This window comes from Chrysemys picta, chromosome 2 (genome assembly GCF_011386835.1).
Source record: "Chrysemys picta bellii isolate R12L10 chromosome 2, ASM1138683v2, whole genome shotgun sequence".
Taxonomy (NCBI): domain Eukaryota; kingdom Metazoa; phylum Chordata; order Testudines; family Emydidae; genus Chrysemys; species Chrysemys picta.
The window spans coordinates 130328664-130350721 of NC_088792.1; the positions used below are offsets into that span (position 1 = coordinate 130328664).

A 22058-nucleotide genomic window follows, 5' to 3' on the forward strand; every position below is an offset into this window, starting at 1 on the left:
ACATATTTACATTATGGTCACTATTACCCCCTGGACCAGGTACTCTCACTTCTTGAATTAGCTCCTGTGTGTTACTTAAGACTAAGGGCTTAGAATCACAGAATCATAGAGTTAGAAGGGACCACAAGGGTCATCTAGTCTAAGCCCCACCAAGATGCTTGTGTACACGGGGATGTTAAATCAGATAAACTTTAGTTAGTTTGTCTTAAAATGCCTTGTGTTCACATACAACCTTTTCTAAAAGAAAATTATTTGGTGTCTGAGGGTACATCTACACTACAGGGGGGAGTTGATTTAAGATACGCAAATTCAGCTACGTGAATAGCGTAGCTGAATTCGACGTATCGCAGCCGACTTACCCCGCTGTGAGGACGGCGGCAAAATCGACTTCTGCGGCTTTCTGTCGACGGCGCTTACTCCCACCTCCGCTGGTGGAGTAAGAGCGTCGATTCGGGGATCGATTGTCGCGTCCCAACGGGACGCGATAAATCGATCCCCGAGAGGTCGATTTCTACCCGCCGATTCAGGCGGGTAGTGTAGACCTAGCCTTAGATAGCAGTAAGTAATCATCCTTGAAACAGGAGTCAGTCCTTTTCATAGTCAGTTTGTTTGATTTAAAGTTTGTGTGGACACGTTTCTAACTTTTCCACTTCTGCAACTCCTCCAACAATTACCCCACACTGCCTGTGTGCTCTCCATTGCTCCAGGGTCATCTTGACCGATGTCACCCCTCTGCTTAAATGTTGGCAGGCCTCTTTTCCATACCATGTAGCAGTGAGTTCATGCACTCAGAGTCAGATACCCATTATAGCAGCCATGTATCACCTCATAGACCCTTGCAGAGGTTATGGAGTTGATTGCCCTCTTTGGAAAGCTGCATCTCCAGTTTCCTCTGGAGAAGAGTCGCTGGAATGCCGTCATCTACAAGACACTATCAGATCAAATGAAAAAGTGAGGGCACTCCTGCTGGAGCTGTTCCAAGTGCCAAGTCAAAGCAAAGAATTCTATAGATGTAGATATACCTGAAGACAAGGGACCAAAACAGGACACCTGGTAATGCTCCCACTTCCTGCCCACACTATGAGAAACTGGACCACATTTTTGCAAGTGATGCCACCACTGTACCTAAGAATGATGTGGTGGAAAGTTACCCACAAAGCACCCAAGACAGCATGGCAATCACCCAAAACCCAAAGAAAGCTCCCTTAACCCTGTGCCAAAGGGTCCAACCTGGAGGAAATTTATCAGAGCAGCCAAGCAAATTTGGAGGTTACACAAGAGCTCTAAGAGCCATACTGAAACTGATGTGGAGGAGATGTACCAGCAGCCAGCCAGAAAATGATGCTAAGGGGAGCAGTACCAGTAAGTACTGTGTCCTGTATTACAATACAAATGCATTGGAAGAAATAAACAACTTGTTCTAAATACCAGGTGTCCACCATGTTGGACGGAGCTAGGAGTCTCTCTCTAGCTGCTCAGCATTTAACCCCCTCTCCCAGCATGCTCAAAATGGCATCACCACCAGAGACTTTAAACTATTAACTATTTATTTCCCTTCATTATCAAATCCTGTAACCACTGGCCACATTTTTCACCTCCATATCCCCTTTCTTGAGCTGCTTGTTTTCTCCCCACACCCCAGTCATCCACTACAGCCCCTTTCATTACCCTCACTCAAGATGTTAGCACCACAGGGGTTAAAAAAACAACAAAGAAAGACATTGCATGTCAAGTATGTTTATTGTAGCAGCAGAGATGCAAAGAAGGAAAAAGCAATAGAAAAGGTACATTGGTTCACAGTTTTATTTTTGCCCTCAGCTTTTAGTAAAGTTCATGAAAGGCCCATGCTTTCATGAAGTAAATGGTCCAAGTCAGGCTACAGAGACATTTCAAAATGCATAGAGATTCTACCGCATTTGGGTTCAGAACAATTACTGCAAAGTTCTATTAATTTTGCAGTGTACTTTATGCTGATCTTTAGGTGTCAGCAAAGAATCTAAGACAAAGATAGTGTTCTATTTCAGCACTCACATTGCAAGGCAGATCAGCTCTCTCAGGACTGTCCATCTAGCCAGCATTTCCCTTCCACTCCTGCACTAGCTGAGATTACACCATCCTGGTAAATAGCAGCGCATTATATCTTCCTGGTTTGCCTATTGCCTTTTTGAAAAAGGCCCATGTATGTCTCTTGGGGATTTGCATCAAAGTAATATCGTTCAACGTAAGGACAACTTGCTTGGGGTACACATGCAGTTACTAATCTGCCACCTGCTTCCCCCTACACAACACATACCACAGCCCCCCCATCCACTTAGAACCTTCACAGCCACCCAGCCACCCGCCTTTGTTACAGGGGGCCTATACAAAGGGAAGTAATTTGGAAAACATCTTACCATCTCAAAGCAAACCTCAGAGTGGGAAGAGAAGATGGGAATGGTATTCCAAAACTGTGGGAAAACAACCATTTTATCCTGATTGAATTCATCCCATCAGAAGGCCATGAAGGTAGAGTTGTGGGGGATGGTGTCATAGGGAAACTTTCATCTCTAGAATGCCTTCTAGTGTCCACTGGCCATGTTGCATGGATTTTCTCAGCCTAGCATCCCCTTCAGTTATCCTAGTGCCACAAAAGTGTTGATGCACATGGCCTAGCCTTCCGGCTACATCACTGCTCAGTCCATTCCCCTTCCAGCAGTTAACAGAAATTCAGAAAATTGGAAACACAAAATCTAATGTCACTCAAGCCCATCTCCTGGCACTTGCCATTCTTCGTTTCCTGTATTCTTGACAGCCATTTCTGCTCTTGGCCTGGGGGAGAGGTAGAGGAACCCAGGCCCATCTTTGCCTCTGGGCCCCTGTTTAGATGGCTAAGGACCATTCCTTCAATCTCTCTGCTATTGTCCCTGTGCTGCTCCTACCTTTTCGTCATAGATCGGCATCTTCTCACGGTCTGCACACTCTGCTGCCCTCACCCTGTGTAACAAAGTGGCCTCTGGCAGGACACAACTGAGAGTATCAATTCAGGACAAATTGCTTAGAGCAGGGTAGTTACAGCCCAAAGCTGGAGTTCCTTTACTACTAAGGCACACCAAACCGGCCAAACAGAGAGGACTTTGGTTTTACCCCACTGGCTAACCAGAAGTCATACAAGCAATTCCCTCAGATACTCCAGTTTTCCAGTATCACCACCAGCACCACTTGTTAAGGGGATAAATGGTTATGAAAACCAATACCCCAGTAAAAGAAAAAAGGTTCTCCCGATGCCAAAGGACCAAGCCTCCCACCCAGGTCAATATACAAGTCAGATCTTACCCACAAATCACGCTGTTGCCAATCCTTTAGAATCTAAAATCTAAAGGTTTATTCATAAAAAGAAAGAAATATAGATGAGAGTTAAAATTGGTTAAATGGAGTCAAATACATACAACAATTGCAAAGTTCTTAGTTCAGGCCTGTTTCAGGCTTGATGGGATTACTTCTGATTTAAACCAATCAAGTCTCTGGAATACAAACATCCCAGCTTGGATGGGTCGTTCAGTCCCCCGTTCACAGCTTCAGTTTCAAGCATAGTCCCTCCAGAGGTCAGCAGCAGGATTGAAGACAAAATGGAGGGGTTTCCATGGCCTTTTATATCCTCTGCCATGTGGAAGGACCCCTTTGTTCTTACTGGGCAAAATCACAGCAGCAAGATGGAGTTTGGAGTCACATGGGCAAGTCACATGTCCATGCATGACTCAAGTTCTTTACAGGTAGAGCAGCCATTGCTCACATGCTACCTTGAACGTTCCCAGGAAGACTCCTTATATGTGGATTGGAGTCTCCTAAGGTCCATTGTCAGTTAAGAGTTTCTTGACTGGGCACTTAATCTGAAGAGTCCTTTCTCAATAAGCTGGCCAAGTGCTTCACTGGTGTTACTTAGAATCAAACACATTGAGATACAAGTACATAACCAATATTCATAATCTCAAATACAAAAATGATACACACATACAGATAGCATAATCATAACCAGCAAATTACAACCTTTTCATAGACACCTTACTTGACCTCCTTTGTACAAGATTTGGTGCACCTATAGGACCTTGGTTGCAACAATGATCTATACGGTCACAGTTCACGTCAATAACATCATACCCTGACTTTATGGATTCTCTTGGTACTAGCTATGTAAGTGTTTCCTAAAGGTCAGTCTCAGCTCTTCCCCATGGCAGCTGGATTATACTGCTAGCAGTTCTCGGACCCTTGCCTTAAACAATCAGTCTCTCTCCGTTAAACAGGAGATATTCAGCCCTCTTTCTGGAACTGGGACTGTATCCCAGGCCTCTTTGCCATGGAGTAATCTGCCTTTCTCTCCTTCATGCAGGAGTTCCCCTCAGTTCTCTTTCTTGAGCTGGGGTTTCTGTCCCCAGGCTCTTGCCTTATCTTAGGAAGTTGCCAGCTGCCTTCAGCTGAACACTCTTCCCAGTTAGTCTTCTAAACTGGGTTCAGCAGACCACCCTTCCCCTGTTAGTGTCTGTCTGTCTGCAGTGACAGATGAGGCACCCTTTATGCTGCTTCCCTTCTCCCAACTCTTTCCCCATTGGCTGGGTGAAAGGGGAGCCTTGCCTTCCCTTCTCTGCAAGGTTTCAGGCCCTTAAAGGTACAGTCTCCAGATTCCTTCCCCAATCACCATTCATTCCAGGACCCTGAGGTCTCTATATGTATCTGTTGGACCTTTCCAAACCCTTAAAGGGCAAGTCAGATGGTGGGTTTGGGCTGACCACTAGGCATCACTGCCCTCAATGGCAGACTACCCTGTCACAGATGGTTCGTAGAGTATTCTCAAAGGAGCAAAATGGAGTACATGGCCCTGGAATTGTACATGATGCAGACAACACAGCAGTGGAGTACCTAGGATAGGAAAACTGGCTGGACCTCAGCTTTCAGGTAGGCAGGCAATGACAGGGGCGCCACCTGCCCCCACAGATGGTGAGTACAGTTTTGTGAATTCTGGGGCCAAGACAAGTGGAGGTCCCTCCCCAACCCTTCCGGCTGAAGTCCCGCCTCTGCGCTCCTGCTGGGGAAATGGGGTCAAGGCGCGGGGGCTTGCCCCATCCTCCCGCCTGGCACTCTTGCCAGGGAATGGGGTTGGGGCACAGGGGATGGCCCACTCTGCCTGCCCAGCACTTCTGTCAGGGACAGGGTTGGGGTGTGGGGGCTTTCCATGATCCGCCCAGCAGTTCTGCCGTGGAGCAGGGTCTGGGTGTGAGGGCTTGCCTGCTCCACCTACTCAGTGCTCCTGCCGGGGAGTGAGGTTGGATAAGCTACTGACAGTAGCAATCCAGTGTGACGAGCTTCCACATTGTGATGGCAACACCTTTCCTATGCTGAGTGGAACTCTCACATTGATGTTCTGTCTCGGCTTTGTAGGAAAGTAGTCTTTGTAATTCTAAAATTCTGTCACCACTGCTGGTCATCCCAGTTCTGAATTACTACAGTTTCCCACAAGTCACTCCTGGTTGACCAAGCCCAGAAGCAGCACTCCACCAAATAAAGCTGCTTCAGATAAATGCCTGTAGACGTTCCGGGGTGGGGCTTGTCCCTCACAGGCAGCAGCTGGGAGCCAGGCCACCTCGCTACACGAGGCCGGGAAGCAGCTGGGTTTTGCATGCCCAGGCCTAGGTCGGGCGGGCAGCCCACCGTAGTATAGGGCTTAGGGCCGTAGGCAGGGTGAGTGAACAAACAGTAAGTCCAGGGGCTCAGACCCTCAGGCAGGGACTGAGCAAACAAACAGTAATTCTGGGCTCAGGCCCTCAGGCAGGGGCTGAGCAATCAAACAGTTATTTCAGGAGGCCCAGACCCTGGGTCAGGGCAGGGCACAAACAGTTACAGCTCAGGCCCTTTAATGCAGGGGCTGAGCAACAAACAGTTAGGGGGCTCAGGCCCTTGAGTGCAGGGGCTGAGCAACAGTACAGCAAGTAGCTCAGAGGCCCAGGTCCTGGATCAGGGCGGGGCACAAACAGTCACAGCTCAGGCCCTTTGGGGCAGGGGCTGAGCAACAATATAACAGTTGGAGGGCTCAGGCCCTCAGGCAGGGAGGAGGAGAGACTGCCACCCGGCGTGGGGTGGCAGGGGGGAACACAGGCCCACCCACTCCACTGTGTTCCAGCCCGGGGCCCTATGAACAGCAGTCCATCTGCCGCTGGGTCAGTGGGGATCCTGACCGCAACACACTGACATGGGTTCGGGGTTTGCTATTCCCGGGCCACTTCCCATCTCCTCCTCCTTGGGTACCTGCACATCCTGACCCTTGTCTGCCGTGTTCCAAACCATGGGCTCCTCCGGGCACCGAGCGCTGTGTAGGTTGGTCGGTTCCTTCGGACCCTAGGCGGGGGGGAGCTCAGGCCGCTCCTCAGGATACCGGGCTCGGGGTCGGCTCGGCCAGTCCTCCTCAGGATACCGGGCTCGGGGTCGGCTCGGCCAGTCCTCCTCAGGATACCGGGGTCGGGGTCGGCTCGGCCAGTCCTCCTCAGGATACCGAGCTCGGGGCAGGCTCGGCCAGTCCTCCTCAGGATACCGGGCTCGGGGCAGGCTCATGCCAACGGGAGCTCAGGCACCGTCTGGCCACTTCCGCTGCCGGCCAGCAACTGAGCACTGTGGCTTGGCCTTTATACTTCCTGTTCTGCCCCTTGACTTTTGGGGGGCTGTGACAGGCGGCGGTGACTCCGCCCACTCTGGCGGCTGTTCTGGCTCGTCCCTCACAGGGGCAGCTGGGAGCCAGGCCGCCTCGCTACGATGCCCAAGAAGTAACTGCTTGATTTCATCCCCCTACTCCTCCTCCTCCATTAGCAATATTGCTGCAGCATCAAAAATACTATGAAGAAACAGAGCCAAATCCATACACCTGTGTCATGACAAATGCCTTGCATCATCCTGTTTGCATTAACAATTGTCCTGATCATGGTAGTCAGCACTGAGACCTCCATTCTGCCTGACATCAGTTCATAAATGGTGCCGGCAAAATTAATGGATGCTGCGGAGAAGTCATGGGAGTTTGTTAGTTTGATCCCTAGCTCCAGAATTCCTGTAGTTTCCAGCAGGCATTCCATAATGCATCGTGCGAAAAATCACAGATCATAGAACTGAACAAGAGAACGCTGCACCATGGTATACCTGCCCAGAATGGTGAATAGTTAATTTGAACCAGAGCAGAGCTGTGTAGATGCAATAATTAGCAAGGAAAGTACCTTAAATTGGCAAAACAAAGTGGTGTGGATGGAGTTCTGTTTGATATAGTTCAATCATTGCACTTAGAGCGAACAAACTGATGTGATGTAACATCCCTGTGTACCCCTGGCCTAAATCAAGAGTGGCCTCTGCTCTTGTATGCTCTAGAACTAGCTGTTCCAAGAAGCAATTACTTCAAGTGTCAATCAATTGTTTTTCTGAATTTTGTTCTTTTGCGCTGTTTGACCAATCTATGCCTGGGTAGTTGAGGGCAGGCCCCTCACATTATTATCATTTTTGTTAGATTTTGCTGCTACTTTGATCTTTCTCAATATTGTGCTCTCAGATGCCTTTTCTTAATGCAGAGGTTGGAAGTATAGCCTTAACAATATATTTACATTCTTATAGCTTGAAACTGTATCCATATAGAGTCAACTGTGTAGTCCCCTTCATGCAGAATTTTTAATATGTTAGATTCTATGAAATCCTTTAGATACAGTGCTACCTTCCCATCTCTTCAGTGTAGTCCGCTTTTTCTCCATAGTTTGCACCCAGACATTACAATACCCAGTATTTGTCACTCTACTATGTATAATATCTATTACTGTATTACCAAAGTCCTTGTACATTGCAAGGCATTATAGTTCACCTATTTTTGCTTTTGAACTTCTTGAAATAGTTGAATATAAAGAGTTATAAATTTTGATTAGATGCCAGTTTCCATGGACTGTGTCAGGCTACAGTGCAAGAACATATTTCTCAGACCCACTTATTATTGTATATTTATTATTAAAAAAATAAAATAGCAACAGAAATAAACAAAAACAGTGTTTCGTGACAGTTATAGGTGGTGCAGGTAGCAATGCCCATAGTTAAGGCTGCATGTCACTTTCCATTATAAGGTCCCATTTTCAGTTGTTTCCTTAGAACTTCATAAAATTTAAATTGTTGGGGCTGAAATTTCCCATGTCAGCTGTCTGCCTAAGACTGAATTTTTGGGGGGAAAGTTTTGGCTAAAATTGTTATACCACTTCTGAGAATAAAGTTAGAGAGAAAAATATGGTGTTTTGCTCAGGTTAGAAAAAATCTTACAATGGTTTTATCGAGAAGTTCTACTGCTCCCATGGTTTGAGGCAGAGACTTGAAATTTGGCAGCGGGGAGGGTCTCTCTGGTGACAGGGATGCACCTTGTGCTATCTCTGTGTAAATCTGCCCAAAATTGGTCAAGTGATGATTTAAAAGAAAACAAAACCTCAGTTTGCACATGCTTAGTAGAGACTTAAGAGGTTGACAGGTAATTTTTCTGCAGATTCCATCTAGAGTGATGAGACAGCAAGTGTGAAAAATAGGGACAGGGGATGGAGGATAATAAGTGTCTATATAAGACAAAGCCCTAAATATCAGGACTGTCCCTATAAAATCGGGACAACTGGTCACCCTAATTCCATCCACTCATTGGTCTTAGTGCTGACCAGACTGCATGCACTATCCCACAGAATATCTGAGCATGCTCCATCCCAGAGCTACAGGGGCTGAGCAGAACTCTCCCTGCAGTTGCTCCTCCTGTCTGACTGGGACTACTGTGGTGCTGGGTCCAGGAATTCATAGAATCATAGAGGTAGAAGGAACTACAAAGGTCATCTAGTCTAGCTGCCTGCCAAGATGCAGGATTTGTTGTGTCTAAACCATCTAAGACAGGTGGCTAATTGAGAGCAGGGAGACTGTGTCTTATGTATTCTGAATTCTCCTTTAGCTATCACCCAGGCAGCAAGGAAAAGGAAGTTTAGCTCCTTGTCTGGAATGCCCAGGCAGAGAAATTGTGGAGAGGGAAGAGATGCAGAGCAGCAGGGGACAGGTGCATCAGGTACAGGAGCCTGTGGTGGGAGAGGAAGAAGAGAAGGAACCAGAAAAGGGTGCAGGAGCCAGGGATGGCAGAAGACAGGAGCAGAGGAGGGAGGGGGAGAGAGGCAGGGCAGAAACCAGGGTGGGGAGGATGGGAGTAGGGGGACAGAGGTAGGAATTAGGCAGGGGAAATGGAGAGGAGGCAGGGGGATTGCAGCAGGGGAGAGGAGAGGGGTAGGATCCAGGGAGAGAGGGGCAGGAACAGATGAGGGGGACAAGCCAGGAGCCAGAGGAGTAGAAGCAGAACGTGTGTGTGTGGGCGGGGGTGTAAGAACAGGAGCTGGGAAGGAGAAATAGGAGTAGAAGGGGACAAGGACAGCCTGGGGAGACAGGAGCATGAAGGTCTGTAGCTACAATATCTTGCCTATAACAGGGTGGCTTGCCTGTTAAAGGCTACAGGCCTAGGGCCAGCCAACCCTAGTTACTCAAGAGACACATCTGAGCAGGGATTAACTGATTCCCCTGTAAAGAGCAGCAGGAACCTGCAGAGATGGGATAAACTCAGGGAGACCAGCGTGAAGTACAGAGGCTTCTGGGAGCAAGTAAGCTCCTACTGAAAAAGCTGGGATTTAGGAGTGAGACTACAAGTGAGAAAGACCTAGGAGTGGGTAAATGGATGGACTTGATAAGACCTGATTTTGAAATATTTTGTTAATAAAACCTGACCCCAAGTAGGGGTGGCATTGTACTCTGTGTGTTTATTTAAGGAGATGCTTGAAGGGAGAAAACTGAGTCAGGCTGCCTGTAGAGCAACCTTAAGCCATAAGGGGGTTCCAAGAAGGCTGTTTGCCCTATGACACTCCCTATAGAACCTAGAACTGAATCCATTATTCCTAAATCTCAATGTGCTTTTGCTGTCTAGCAAATAGCTATGAAACCCACTGGCAAAGTATGTGTCTCCATTCCCCTCTAGTAGCACATCCAGAGAGAAGACAGCTTCTCCAGCTACCAGTTATTCCCTTCGCTCCTTTCTCATCTTGCAGTTCCTGCCTCATTTACCTTAAACCTTCCAACTGCTGCAAAAAATGAAGCAGGGATCCTACACACAACAGCCTCCTTCACTACATAACCCTCATTAAGCTCCAGAGTAGCTCCATCCTCTGTACTGAATGAGGTAGGGGTCCTGTGGAAAAACAGCTTGTGATCATGAATGCATCATAATGAATATGCACAAGATAGTCAATTAAGTCTGCACAATTGCATGAAATTAGTATAATGAGGAACTAGCTGGTCCAATCATTCAAATCGCTCTGGAGCAAACTAGCAAACAAATGACCCCATTGCCATAATAGTAACATTGTTTTGTGGAATGTACCCCGGGGCCATATTTTCTCCTCGGATTAAGTGTGGCATGGTAGAGAGTAGTGAAAACCCCCTAAAATTAATCAGAATAATTTGGGGGAGAGCATATGCAAACCAGCATCATCCCTCCCGCCCTTTCCTCCAATCAGATGGACACGATCTAGCCCTTAAAAATATGTTAAAATATATCAGAGCCACATAAACTATATTGGATGGTGACAGTGATTCTATATACATGTACAGGGACCGCCATCCTTTATAAAGCTCCTACTGTACTCTAGATGCTAGCTGAATCACATAACTACTACAATAAATACATTATGAAGAAATATTTTGGAGCAAATTCTGTATCAGCAACAGATTACCCTGTGCACCAAGTGGCATGTGTGTTACTGACATTTGCTATTAGAGTGTAATAAAGTTAATCTGTCAAAGTGTTCACTGCAACATGAGCTGCTGCTCTTTTAGCTCAGGGAGTAGCTGATTACGAGTCAACTTTATTACCTCAAATTCTGGTGCCCTTCAATATTATTGCCATATAATATTATTGCATGAATAGGCATGAACTGCATGAATAGGCAGGTATCAGATTTTTACTCTGTATGCCACGGCCGCCTACTGTAGTATTATGTTGGACCTTATATAACAGTTGTCTCTGCTGTCTCAAGGGGTTTCTGTTATTGTCCACGTCCTTCTGCAGAAGAAAATAGGATGGTCTAAATGTATTCAGAAAAATGCACACATTTATACATGTATACATTGTAAAAAGAAAATTTTAAATTGACTAACTGCTGCGCTGCAAACTCTCAGGCTCTGATGAAGTGGGCATTCACCCACGAAAGCTTATGCTCCAATACTTCTGTTAGTCTTAAAGGTGCCACAGGACCCTCTGTTGCTTTTTACATTTATACATGTGGACAGAGCTCGAATTGAGGGGGGGGGGGGGGAACGGGAGTTAGTACCTCAATGTCTTCCCTTTCCTTGATGTTCTTATATGTACTGCATATATGGTAGGCCCTGGAAGTGACACCAATCATAAGTATGTTGAAACATAGTAAATCAGTCTGTCAAGTAGTCCTTACAGTTTTCAAGGTCTGTGTTTGTACCTTTGCAGTCATGTTTGTACCTTTCATCCAAGACTAATAACGAGCTTTTCCATGATGGCTGCTCTTCTTATTTTTAATTTTAATCTATTTTAAAACTGATTTAAAAGTCATGTTATCTGTTTTCCAAAGATCATGTGTATGACAGAAGCATTAATTGAGATGCACAACTAAAATTATTATGATTCAATTTCCTATTTTGTTAGGATTAGCCAAGACTTCCAACAAAAGAAAGATGGTTAAATTACAAAGATAAAATGTCAGTGACTTCATTTCCCTAATTAAATTCTTATTGTGATAAAAATGAAGGCATGATTTAAAAGAGACGATTCAATCTCCAGAAAAGGAACTCAGTGAAACAAATCTCCCCCCCCCCCACCCCCATTTAGGAATCGTTTTAAGGCAACTTTTAAAGTATCTCCCTCTTGTGCTGAGCCTGAGAGATTTTGCAGCGCAGCAGTTAGTCAATTTAAAATTTTCTTGTTACAAGTGGAATCTCCATCTCTGGAGATATTTAAGAGTAGGTTAGATAAATGTCTATCAGGGATGGTCTAGACAGTATTTGGTCCTGCCATGGGGGCAGGGGACTGGACTCGATGACCTCTCGAGGTCCCTTCCAGTCCTAGAATATATGAATCTAAGGCTGGGTCTACACTACCTGCCTGAATCGGCGGGTAGAAATCGATCTCTCGGGGATCGAATTATCGCGTCTCGTTGGGACGCGACAATCGATCCCCAAATCGACGCTCTTACTCCACCAGGGGAGGTGGGAGTAAGCACCGTCGACGGGAAGCTGCAGAGGTCGATTTTGCCGCCGTCCTCACAGCGGGGTAAGTCGGCTGCATTACGTCGAATTCAGCTACGCTATTCACGTAGCTGAATTTCCGTATCTTAAATCGACTCCCCCCTGTAGTGTAGAGGTAGCCTTAGTGTCACAACTTGAAAGAGTCCAAAAGATACAACTCTCCTTCCCTTCTTGCGGGAGTGGAGATACTTGAGGGGGGCGGCGGCAAATCTTTCTGATGAACGCTGCCATTTGCCAAACACTGTGGCACGGCTCTCAATGACTTGCTTTGTCTCTTTCGTCTTCAGCATCTCCTCTTCCCCGCAGCTCTCTTCCGCCTTTCACATTTGTATTTTATGGGAAGAACAAATTCAAACACGACGCTGACTGAAGTGAATCTGTTCTGCCTTCTCTCCCAAGGATGCTAATTATGTACCCTCGGGGACGCACAATCCCCACAACTGAGGGTTAGGACTAGTGGGAGCCTGAACTCATTCACACATTTGCCCACTATCTCTACATATAACCCTGGCCTGAGCCCACGTTTCAACTGTCCCCAGCCTCCTCTCTCCCCTTTGCCCCTTGCAGTGCGGTGTGGAGAGCCCTCCGGGCTGGCAATGTTTGCAGAGAGAGGAGGGGAGGGCAGCTCAAGCGAGTCTCTCACACGCCCCAGACAGACAGCGAAGGGCGAGCGTTCCGGGAGGGAGGCGAAGCAGCTGCGGGAGAGCAGATGCGCTAGTCCTTTGGGGAGACTGCCGGTGCCGCCCGAAGACTGGGAACCCTGCCCTGGAGCTGGGGCGGCGGGAGAGGAGCATCCCCTGGCTGTGTTTGGGCTGGTGGACGAGGGGCGGGAGCGCACAGCCAACCTCGGGGCTGCCCCGGACGCTTGCTGCGGGCACCGCCCCTCCGCGAGGAGGAGCTGCTCTGCCACCCCTGCTCAGGCGGAGCCGGGCAGGGCATGTGCACAGGGGGTGGTGCCTGCTGCTGCTGAGCCACACCGAGCTGCGAGCCAAGCGGCGGCCGGCGCACCATGCTGCTCCTCTCGGTGGCCAGCGCAAGGCTGCGCCCCGCTCCTGAGCCCGCCCGCCCGCCGCAGCGGCGCTGACGGGAACCTGCTTCAGCCGGGGTGAGTGGCCGCGCCGGCCACCTGCGCGGGGCACTGGGCCGCTCGGATGTGGCAAGAAGCGATGATGAGGCGGCGCCGCTATTTGCTGGAGCGGGCAGAGCAGGCGGCCGACGGGGGCTGCGGGGTGAGCAGCGAGCAGCCCCGCTCCCGGGACTGGCTTTACGAGTCCTACTACTGCATGAGCCAGCAGCACCCGCTGCTCGTCTTCCTGCTGCTCATCGTGATGGGCGCCTGCCTGGCGCTGCTCGCCGTCTTCTTCGCTTCGGGGCTGGTAAGCGACCTGCTCCCGCTCTTGCCCTTCTCCTTCCCCACCGCTGCCCCGCGAGCCCCCTCCCCTCCCATTGCCCTGCCTCCCTGCGGGTCCTTGTTATCTAACTTGGTGGCCGCGTTCCGCTCTGCAGAGCAGGCTGGGGGTGCAGCGAAGGCGGCAGACGCGGTGCTAAAGAAAGTTGCGTTGTCCAGGGGTGGCGTGGTCCAGCAGCTCGGTAGGCAGGGGTACGGGGCTCCATTGGTCACCCACAGCCCTTCCTCCGCCGCAAACTTCGCTGCTTCTTGTAGTCTTAAAACGAGTTAGAGCAGCGGCAGTTAGAAGTTGGGGGTCCTATTTAATGGATCTAAAGCTGCATCGACAACACATCGAGTTTAATTCGCTTAATTTATTGGCTCTGTTTCAGATTAGCCGTATTGACCTTTTTTTAGTAGCAGGATTTAAATCTGCAAAAACCTTTAGTCCCCAGCAGCATTTTAAAACAACCCATTTTATGGCATTGAAGAAGGCAGTGGAGCCTTTTTCTCTTCTTTGTAGTCACAACGTTTTCAGAGACTGACCCAGTTTCTAGACAGAGATTCTGCTGCAGAGTGAAGCCTTTAATTTTTAGGAGAATGAAAGTTTCTTGTGCTCGCTACCCTTCCTGCATGCTAACTGCAGAGCTTCCAGGAGTTGGGAAATAAAATGTCACAACAGCAGATCTCAATCTTACCAGTTGATGATTTCCTTCAAAAATCTGTGGATTTGTACCCTTGAATTGAACAGAGAGGAAAAGCTGTAGAGGGCAGTAAAATTCCTATTCCTTATGGCATCTTTCCACATTTAATGTTCAGGTTGTCACAATGTATACTGAACGATAGTGCTTTCAGATTTTAAATAAAAGAATGGGACATTCTGGTTTTCAGTTTGTATGTTTTGTCGGAATGGTCTAATAACATTTATTGGCTGTAGTTAATAGCTTCCAAGTGAGGATGAAGTTGAACAGATTTGTATCTCTTCTGTTACAAGCTCAAGAAGGATATTGCATATTTAAACAATTGGTGAACCCTGTAGGCACTTTTTTTCCTTACCTACTAGGCGCAAACACCAGCATTCATCAGCAAACACCAGACATCTGAAGACTTCTCTCTTGACAACTGGAGCAAAGTGTTTTGAGGGGGCTCAGACTAGGTAAAGAAGCACAATGAAGTCTGATGTTTTGTTTGTTTTAAGGTAAGGTTCCCAGTCTGTTAAATGGAGGATAGATGCAAAACAACAAGAACATAAAACTAGTAGCAGCAGAAGTGGCTAGTGGTACTGCAGGCTAGTGCACTAGTGTTTCACTTCAGGAACCCTGTGTTCAAACCACAGATTAAATTGATGATCTCATTCTAGTTAGTTAAAGACATTTTTGCACAGTTCAATGTGCTTAACAATCAGTGCTCAAGAGACCCAGGACTGGAGAAGCAGGTGTCTGTGTTGGATGCCAACACTGAGATGTATTTGCATAGCTAAGGTTGCAGAGTACCTGCCTACAGGTTGTTTGCGTCAAGGCAGTGCCACCAGGACCTCACAATCATTAGCACTAAAATTCACATTTTTAAAATAAAAACCAGCATTCATTTATCTGATTCAGTGTAATTCACAACTTGTTATAACAGGCTGTACATACTCAGTTTCATAACTCTATTTCTGAAGTAAATCATTTGCAATAGTGGTGTAACAGCAGGTCTAAACTGAAAGACTATTGAGAGTTATGGAAACAGAGCTGTATGAGTTGGCAAAGTCTTACCACGAGTTACAACCTCAGAAACACTCTGAATTTTATAGTTCAGTCTGTCATTGGAATTCCAGACATACCACAGAGAAAAAAAACTGCTTTTAGAACTTTTTTCCAATGTTTCATTTTCCGGTGGTTGACAATGAAAAGAGTGAGTGAGGAGAGAGAAAGGATTCTTCTTTGAAGTTTTCAGCTGTGAGATGGAAGTGATTTCATTTTCAAGATGGAGTGAAAGTTTGCCATTGGAGACTGCAGCTACTGGATATTGGACAAAATTCTTTGGATCATTGCCTAGATTTCCACCTAAAAATGTCATATTAGAATAATCTTGCCTGGATTTATTCACAGCCAAGGAATTTTTTGAAGGCTTAAATCTGTTTCTCTTATATCTGATTTAGAATTTACATCCTCCTTGCCTAGATATAGGACCATAATCATTTTTTTGCAGATAGCAAGATGAAGGGTCTGGGCAATTATATATAAAATTATTCATATCTGATCTGGAAAAGCCATTCTGGAATACTACCAGCTCTGATTTTATTTTGCACATACAGTATGTGGTGGTTTTGTGTGCAATATTTAATTAGGTCAGATAGTAACAGAGTAGAAATGAAGTCATCTTTCAGTCCAACGCAATACTATTTCTAAACAGTTATGTACCATGTTTTGAAGTTAAAGAAAATCTTTAACAGTCACACCTTTGGGTTTCTTATTATGCAGTTAAGATTATTTTGAAAGAATCTTAAGTGCATTGTGAAAACAAATTCCAGTTTGACATTTTACAACGTAATTTGATTCATTTTCTTATTTTTACTTCCAATTTGAGAAGTGAACTCTAGAATCAGGCATTAGGTAAAAGGAAGAACATAAATTATTAAGTATTTTTATATTTCAGGCTTTCCCTAAGAAAATTTGAGTCTGACAGTCGTAAGACAACTACCTTTTTTGCTTTTATTTAGTATTTGTATTTATTTCGTTAAAATAGATTGCCATGCCTAATTGATTGCTGATATATTTAATGTATGTCTCAGATTTCATCTTTCTTTTTTGATAATACATTCTCAACTATTTCCAAAATATGGCCAGCCTTACAGGGAAATGCTACACTTAGTCATTTACTTCGACCTGTCACAATACCAGTTATAAGATGAAAAATTCATAGAAGCTTCAAAAGAATTATATTAAAGAAGGTGGTTTGAATTTCAAATTGCTATTTGAAATTAATTCTGTTAACTATGCAATACACTGGTTTTTATTTAAATGGTTTCTTTGGAGATTGTGTTCTATATCATAAGAATACTGTGTTTTTGACCTTTGTAACTAAAGTTTAGAACCTCTTATGCATTAAATATACAATTCCTGGGATAGTGGTAGATGAACAGTCAAAGCTAGAAGCTCTAAATGATACTGTACATTTTCTTTCTTGCTCTGTGTCAGCGTTTTAAATGTCCTTCTATCATGTAGCTCCTTTTGCTTCTCTGCATCTGACATAAAATATATAATAAATCAAACACTGGGGAAACAGGTCAGGCTTCCATCTTTGGCAGCTGCTTGAAAAGATGGAGAGCAAATTCCTTATTCCCAGATCCCTAAGAGCCTTCCAGTAATAAGAAAGCAGTGCCAGATGTCAGTGTTATTTTCAGTAGCTACTTACTCTCTTGTTGCTTCCTTGTTCCATATATAAGGAGCAAGAGGAACCCATTTCCCCCCTCCTTTTTAGTATACAAACTACTTACTATTGCCAAAATACATTGAATAATTCTGGCCATATATGCGTTATAATCCCAATTTGTAGGAATAAAAAAGAATTGGTTAATTTTGGGCTTGAAGTTCATTGAAATGTAGAATTGTGAAGGAGTGTGTCTGAAATATCTACAGTTGTGACATTCTGTTCCTTATATAACTAAATGAAGATTTTTGGGGGGTCACTTTTGGAAGTGAGATGCTACATATATGTAAATGTTTAACCTTAAAATTACTATTTAAAGAGCATATATATTTGGATGGCTGTTTTATTAACCACAATATGGTGGAAGTAACCATGTGAAGTAACAGTGGAATCCACTCACCCGTTAGATTGGTCACATCTATTTTAAATAGTAGAGTATCCTGTGCACTGTCTATAGTTGTGTGGCTGATTTTGCTCATATTCCAGCTACCAGAATTTGGCTTAGTTTTTCTTTAAATAAGAAAAAAAATCAGATGCTGGTGCTCCATTATTACAGAGGCAGAATCTGGGTCTGATCCTACAGTCCTTACTCAAGTAAAAATCCCTTTGATTTTAAATCAGTTTGATTCACAGGCATGAAAGAGGACAGAATGTGTCTTTAGGGGATGAACTTTAAGAATCTTTTCTGTGATAAGAATAACTGCATTCTATAACTTTTCATATGGATTTGTAGTTACTTATGACACATTTGAAACACTATTCCGTAGTCACTGTTCTGTGTTAAATAATTTGAATGTTATTTAGTTATACTGATTTCTCAAGTTTCAGGATCAATGCTTGAAAAATGTAAAGTTTTAAAATAATTATCCAGCAATAGTAAGGGTCATTAAAAATAATAAAAATAAATAAGCACCATTTTCCTCTCTCTCATATTAAATTTGTTATGTACTCTCCGTCTCAAATTTTGTGATCCTTAACAAGTAAAACAGTTCCTGAAGTCATCAAGAATTTTGCTTGCTTAGGGACTGCATTTGGTTCTATATCAGGAACAAAATTATTGGAGACAACTACTTTTAGCTGATTTGAAAGTGGGAGTCAAAGTGCAAAGTTATCATTACGTTATTTAATGGTTCAAGACTTGGATATTCATCAGTTCATGGTCCTGACTTCAGTTGGGCTGCATAGATATAAAAAAGCATATATTTGACCTTTGATGTGTATACCCAGTGCTGTTGCTCTGAAAACCGTAACTTTGACTCTTGTGACTATCATTGATATTTTAACTGCATAAGAATGTTGCATTCATGTAGCTTTTTTGCACTAAATGCGTTATTGTTTAAAACACTTAAAATTGAAACAATATACTTCAGTAAGTATACTTCAAACATGTATTTGCATGTATCTGAGTATTTGGATTTCAAATACATTAAACATCAGATGAATTTATTTGAAAATCTTATTTAACAAAAGGATAGGTACAGTGCTTTCATGCACTTCTCTGCTAATGTGCCTTAACCTCTTTTTTAGAGGGAACACTTCAAGGGGTGAAAATATAGTTAATTGTTACTGCCCATCTAGTCCCTGGCTTCTCTTCTGTGAGTGCCACCCAGCAGCAATTGTAAAAGTAGCTTTTTCTACTAGGAGTTGGACTGAGACCACTAACTCATTTCCCATAGATAATTAAACATTTTCAGATTGGAGCAACTGTTGGTTACTGCCATGCGGGGCTGGATTTCAAATGGTGGCATATAAGTGCATTCAATTTTCAATCCCCTGAACCCTATCCAGTCCCTTAGAACCAAAAAGATGAATTATTAATATGCACTGACAGATTTTATTTCATATACCATTAACAAAGTCAAGTGATGCAAATCAATGAAGAAGAATCCCAGCTACTGCAAGCTGCCAAAAACATGTGACATTTATAGAATGAAAAAATAAAAAGCAGGAAGAATGGATTTATAGTTGGAGTCAGAACAGCTCAGGCTGGGTGTCTGGGGATTGCCAAAGCCGTCATTAAGCAAGGATCACTTACACCAGCACATAGTGCGTGGTTCAGATCACCTACACCATTTTTTTGGTGGTGTAACTACATTGACTCCCAGGGGGTTACTTCTGCTTTATAGTGGTATATGTGTGATAGAGTCAGGCATAAAAACAGTTTACAGAAATCACCCTGTCATCCTGAATCTTGTATAATCAAACCACATTCCTCCAACATCGAAACTATCAGTGGCTTGTCTCTGTTTAATCCCAAAGAGTTGCACTAGAGCTGAATTTGACTCTGTTCTTTAGATAGAAAACAAAATGCTATAAAAATGATTATGTAATTTTAAAAATAGGGTGTATTTTAATGCAGTCATGTATTTTCTGGAAAACCTTCTATCTTTGGAATTTAACCAATATTAAATAATAATTTATCACACTCTGAAAAGTGAATATGGGAAAATGGCATCTTATTCAGTAGATCTGTCCCCTCTGAGTATTCAGAGTATATCCAGCTCAATTTAGTGACAAAAATATATTTTTCTGCTTTTCACTACTTTCAACTCTGCAGAGCCAAGAGTGCTAAGATTAAGTGAGCTTAGTGTTCTGTTCCAATTTGTGCATCATGAACGTAGTTGTTTACTAGATTCCAAATAATTTACACCTTTGCCATTCCATGGGTGGCAAAAGTCCCACTGAGGGCATAATTTGTCCTGAAGAATCTTTTATTAGTGGTGATGATGATGCATGATGGGAAATAATCCAGTTTGGCTTCCACATCCCAAGCTAAATTTGCTTGGCTGGAAGTTAGAAAAAAATACCTTTTTAACTTTTAAACTGGTCACATTTGATACAAAAATAATTGAATCATTGAGGGATGATAACCCTTGAACCCTAAAGTCCTATTTTTGTTACAGTTGCTTTTCAGAATAGAGCCACACTTTTAACAATAAGTATGTGAAGACTAATGTACTTTGGTATTTTGTTTGAAGAAGCATTTCAAAATTCTCCATTTGCTTTTACATTTAAATTTAGAAAACATTTCATAATATTCAGCTACGGACATAATAAGCTATTCAAGTTAGTTCAGCTTGAGTGTGCACAAGATTGATAAAACGATTGAGACCGCAGCAGTAGTCTGCTACACATAGGCTGGAGGCAAATTACATTAGCAGTACAGAATAAACCATAAAGTACCAAAGGATTAAAGTAGCCAATGGAAACATATCATTTGCTAAAAGTGAAAATATTAAGCTTCCATTATTTTATAGAGACACTTTATTAAAATGTATGATTTATCATAAAAGAGTTCAGTGATGTACAGTAGTTCTGTTGTTTAAAATCTAAACTGAGGTCATGCCATTTATTTGGACAAAGAAATAATTGCGTGAAGGATGACAAAAGCTGTAGCTTCTTGAAAAGACCCCAGAGAGTGATTCTTCAGTTTCCACCTGAGATAACAGGATTATTGCATATTGCATAAAAGCTCAGAATTCTGTCCAGAACAGTGGTAGACATTTAATTTGTTCAGTAATTAAAAGACAGCAAGGGAGAAAACGTTTTTAAAGATAAAGAGCTGATCAAAGAAGAACCATATACTGTAGGCTAAGCCATTATGTTGGAAGGCACCATGCGGTCAGTTTAATTCCATTACCTTCAGTGTACTTTAATCTCTGAGACCAATGATAGAAAAGACAAAAATATTTTCTTTACTTTTTGAAAAAGGGCTAAGGAAATGTAACGTTTAGGTTTTCAAGGTTTCATCTCTTTGCACTTGTCTGCTGATTTTAGCCTACTGATCATGTTAATATTTGTAACTTTCTTATCAGTGTTTTGCCAGTTTTAAATGTTCAGCATTTGAATTTATGTTACTGATCATCCTTAGTTTTTGTGAAGCAATATAAGAAAATATTATGGTTAAAAGCTGGTTCCAAATTAAAATTATGGGCCAAATCCTCCACCCTGGCTGACACTACATTAACATTTATTTCTACATGCAGAGTTGTGAAATACCTAGGGGTTTTTTGTTGTTGTTTGTTTTTTTGTTTTTTGTTTTTTAGAAAAAATCCCAATCTAGTGATTTGTGTGTGTGTTTTCTAAACTGTTTCATTGTTTTGAACTTCTTTGACTCTGACATATACTTACACAAGCATAAGCGATATTTGAAAGGATTTGGATATTAAAAACATGAGCCAGATCCTAATGTGGTGTAAATTGGAGTAGCCTCTTTGAAATCAATGATGTTTTCATTTACATAAACTGAAGATCTGTCCCATTATGTTCTAAGGCTTCTTGTTCTCCCTATTTGGACACAGTCTGTCTAGGGGCATAGTTAGTGCATTGGATCAATTTTCATTGGCTGTTGAAAAGAGGGAAATGGGTGGAATTTTGAATTGCTAGGGATGCCTGGTTTCCCAATAATCTATAAACAAATGATTGAATATACTGAAATAATGAAAACAGATATTTTCAGTATTGTTCTCATCATTGAACTTTAGTCTCAGCAATCTTTTAAGTCCCTGTTTCTCTTCAGTGTTAGTTTTATTCAATAGCAGTCTGTTCATCTTTAATGCTAGCAACATCACTTTCTATGAGACACAAAACATGCAACATAATGTTAACATGTAGTAATCTAGGGAAACTATACCCTTTAGAATATAACACAGTGTTCTGGGCTCAGATCCATGCAATCCCAGAGTAGAAGTGCAGAAGTGAAAAACTCAGCTGAAATACCTTTTTGTATGGCTTTGTCTAACCTCCCTTTGGTTAAGACAGTAAAAAATAAATGCAGTGAGGTATAGTAATACATCATTAAGATCAGGAATTTAGATGCACAACATTCAGGAGATTCAAAGATAGAGTTCAGCAACTGTAACTCTACTACATTACCCATATGTAATATTTCGGCATTCAGTATGTGTGATTACATTTGTGTTCATATTTGATCCAACTG

At 43.4% G+C, this 22058-nt stretch overlaps 1 protein-coding gene across 1 annotated transcript in view; it reads left to right on the forward strand.

Moving 5' to 3' along the window:
* The first annotated feature begins 13291 nt into the window (after positions 1-13291).
* The window catches only part of ADCY2 (adenylate cyclase 2), a 362288-nt gene continuing 353521 nt past the window's right edge, over positions 13292-22058 (forward strand). Inside the window, exon 1 of the mRNA XM_065584203.1 lies at positions 13292-13694. Coding sequence (XP_065440275.1) covers positions 13470-13694 — 225 coding nt within the window. The 5' untranslated portion in view covers positions 13292-13469. The remainder of the gene's footprint in view (positions 13695-22058) is intronic.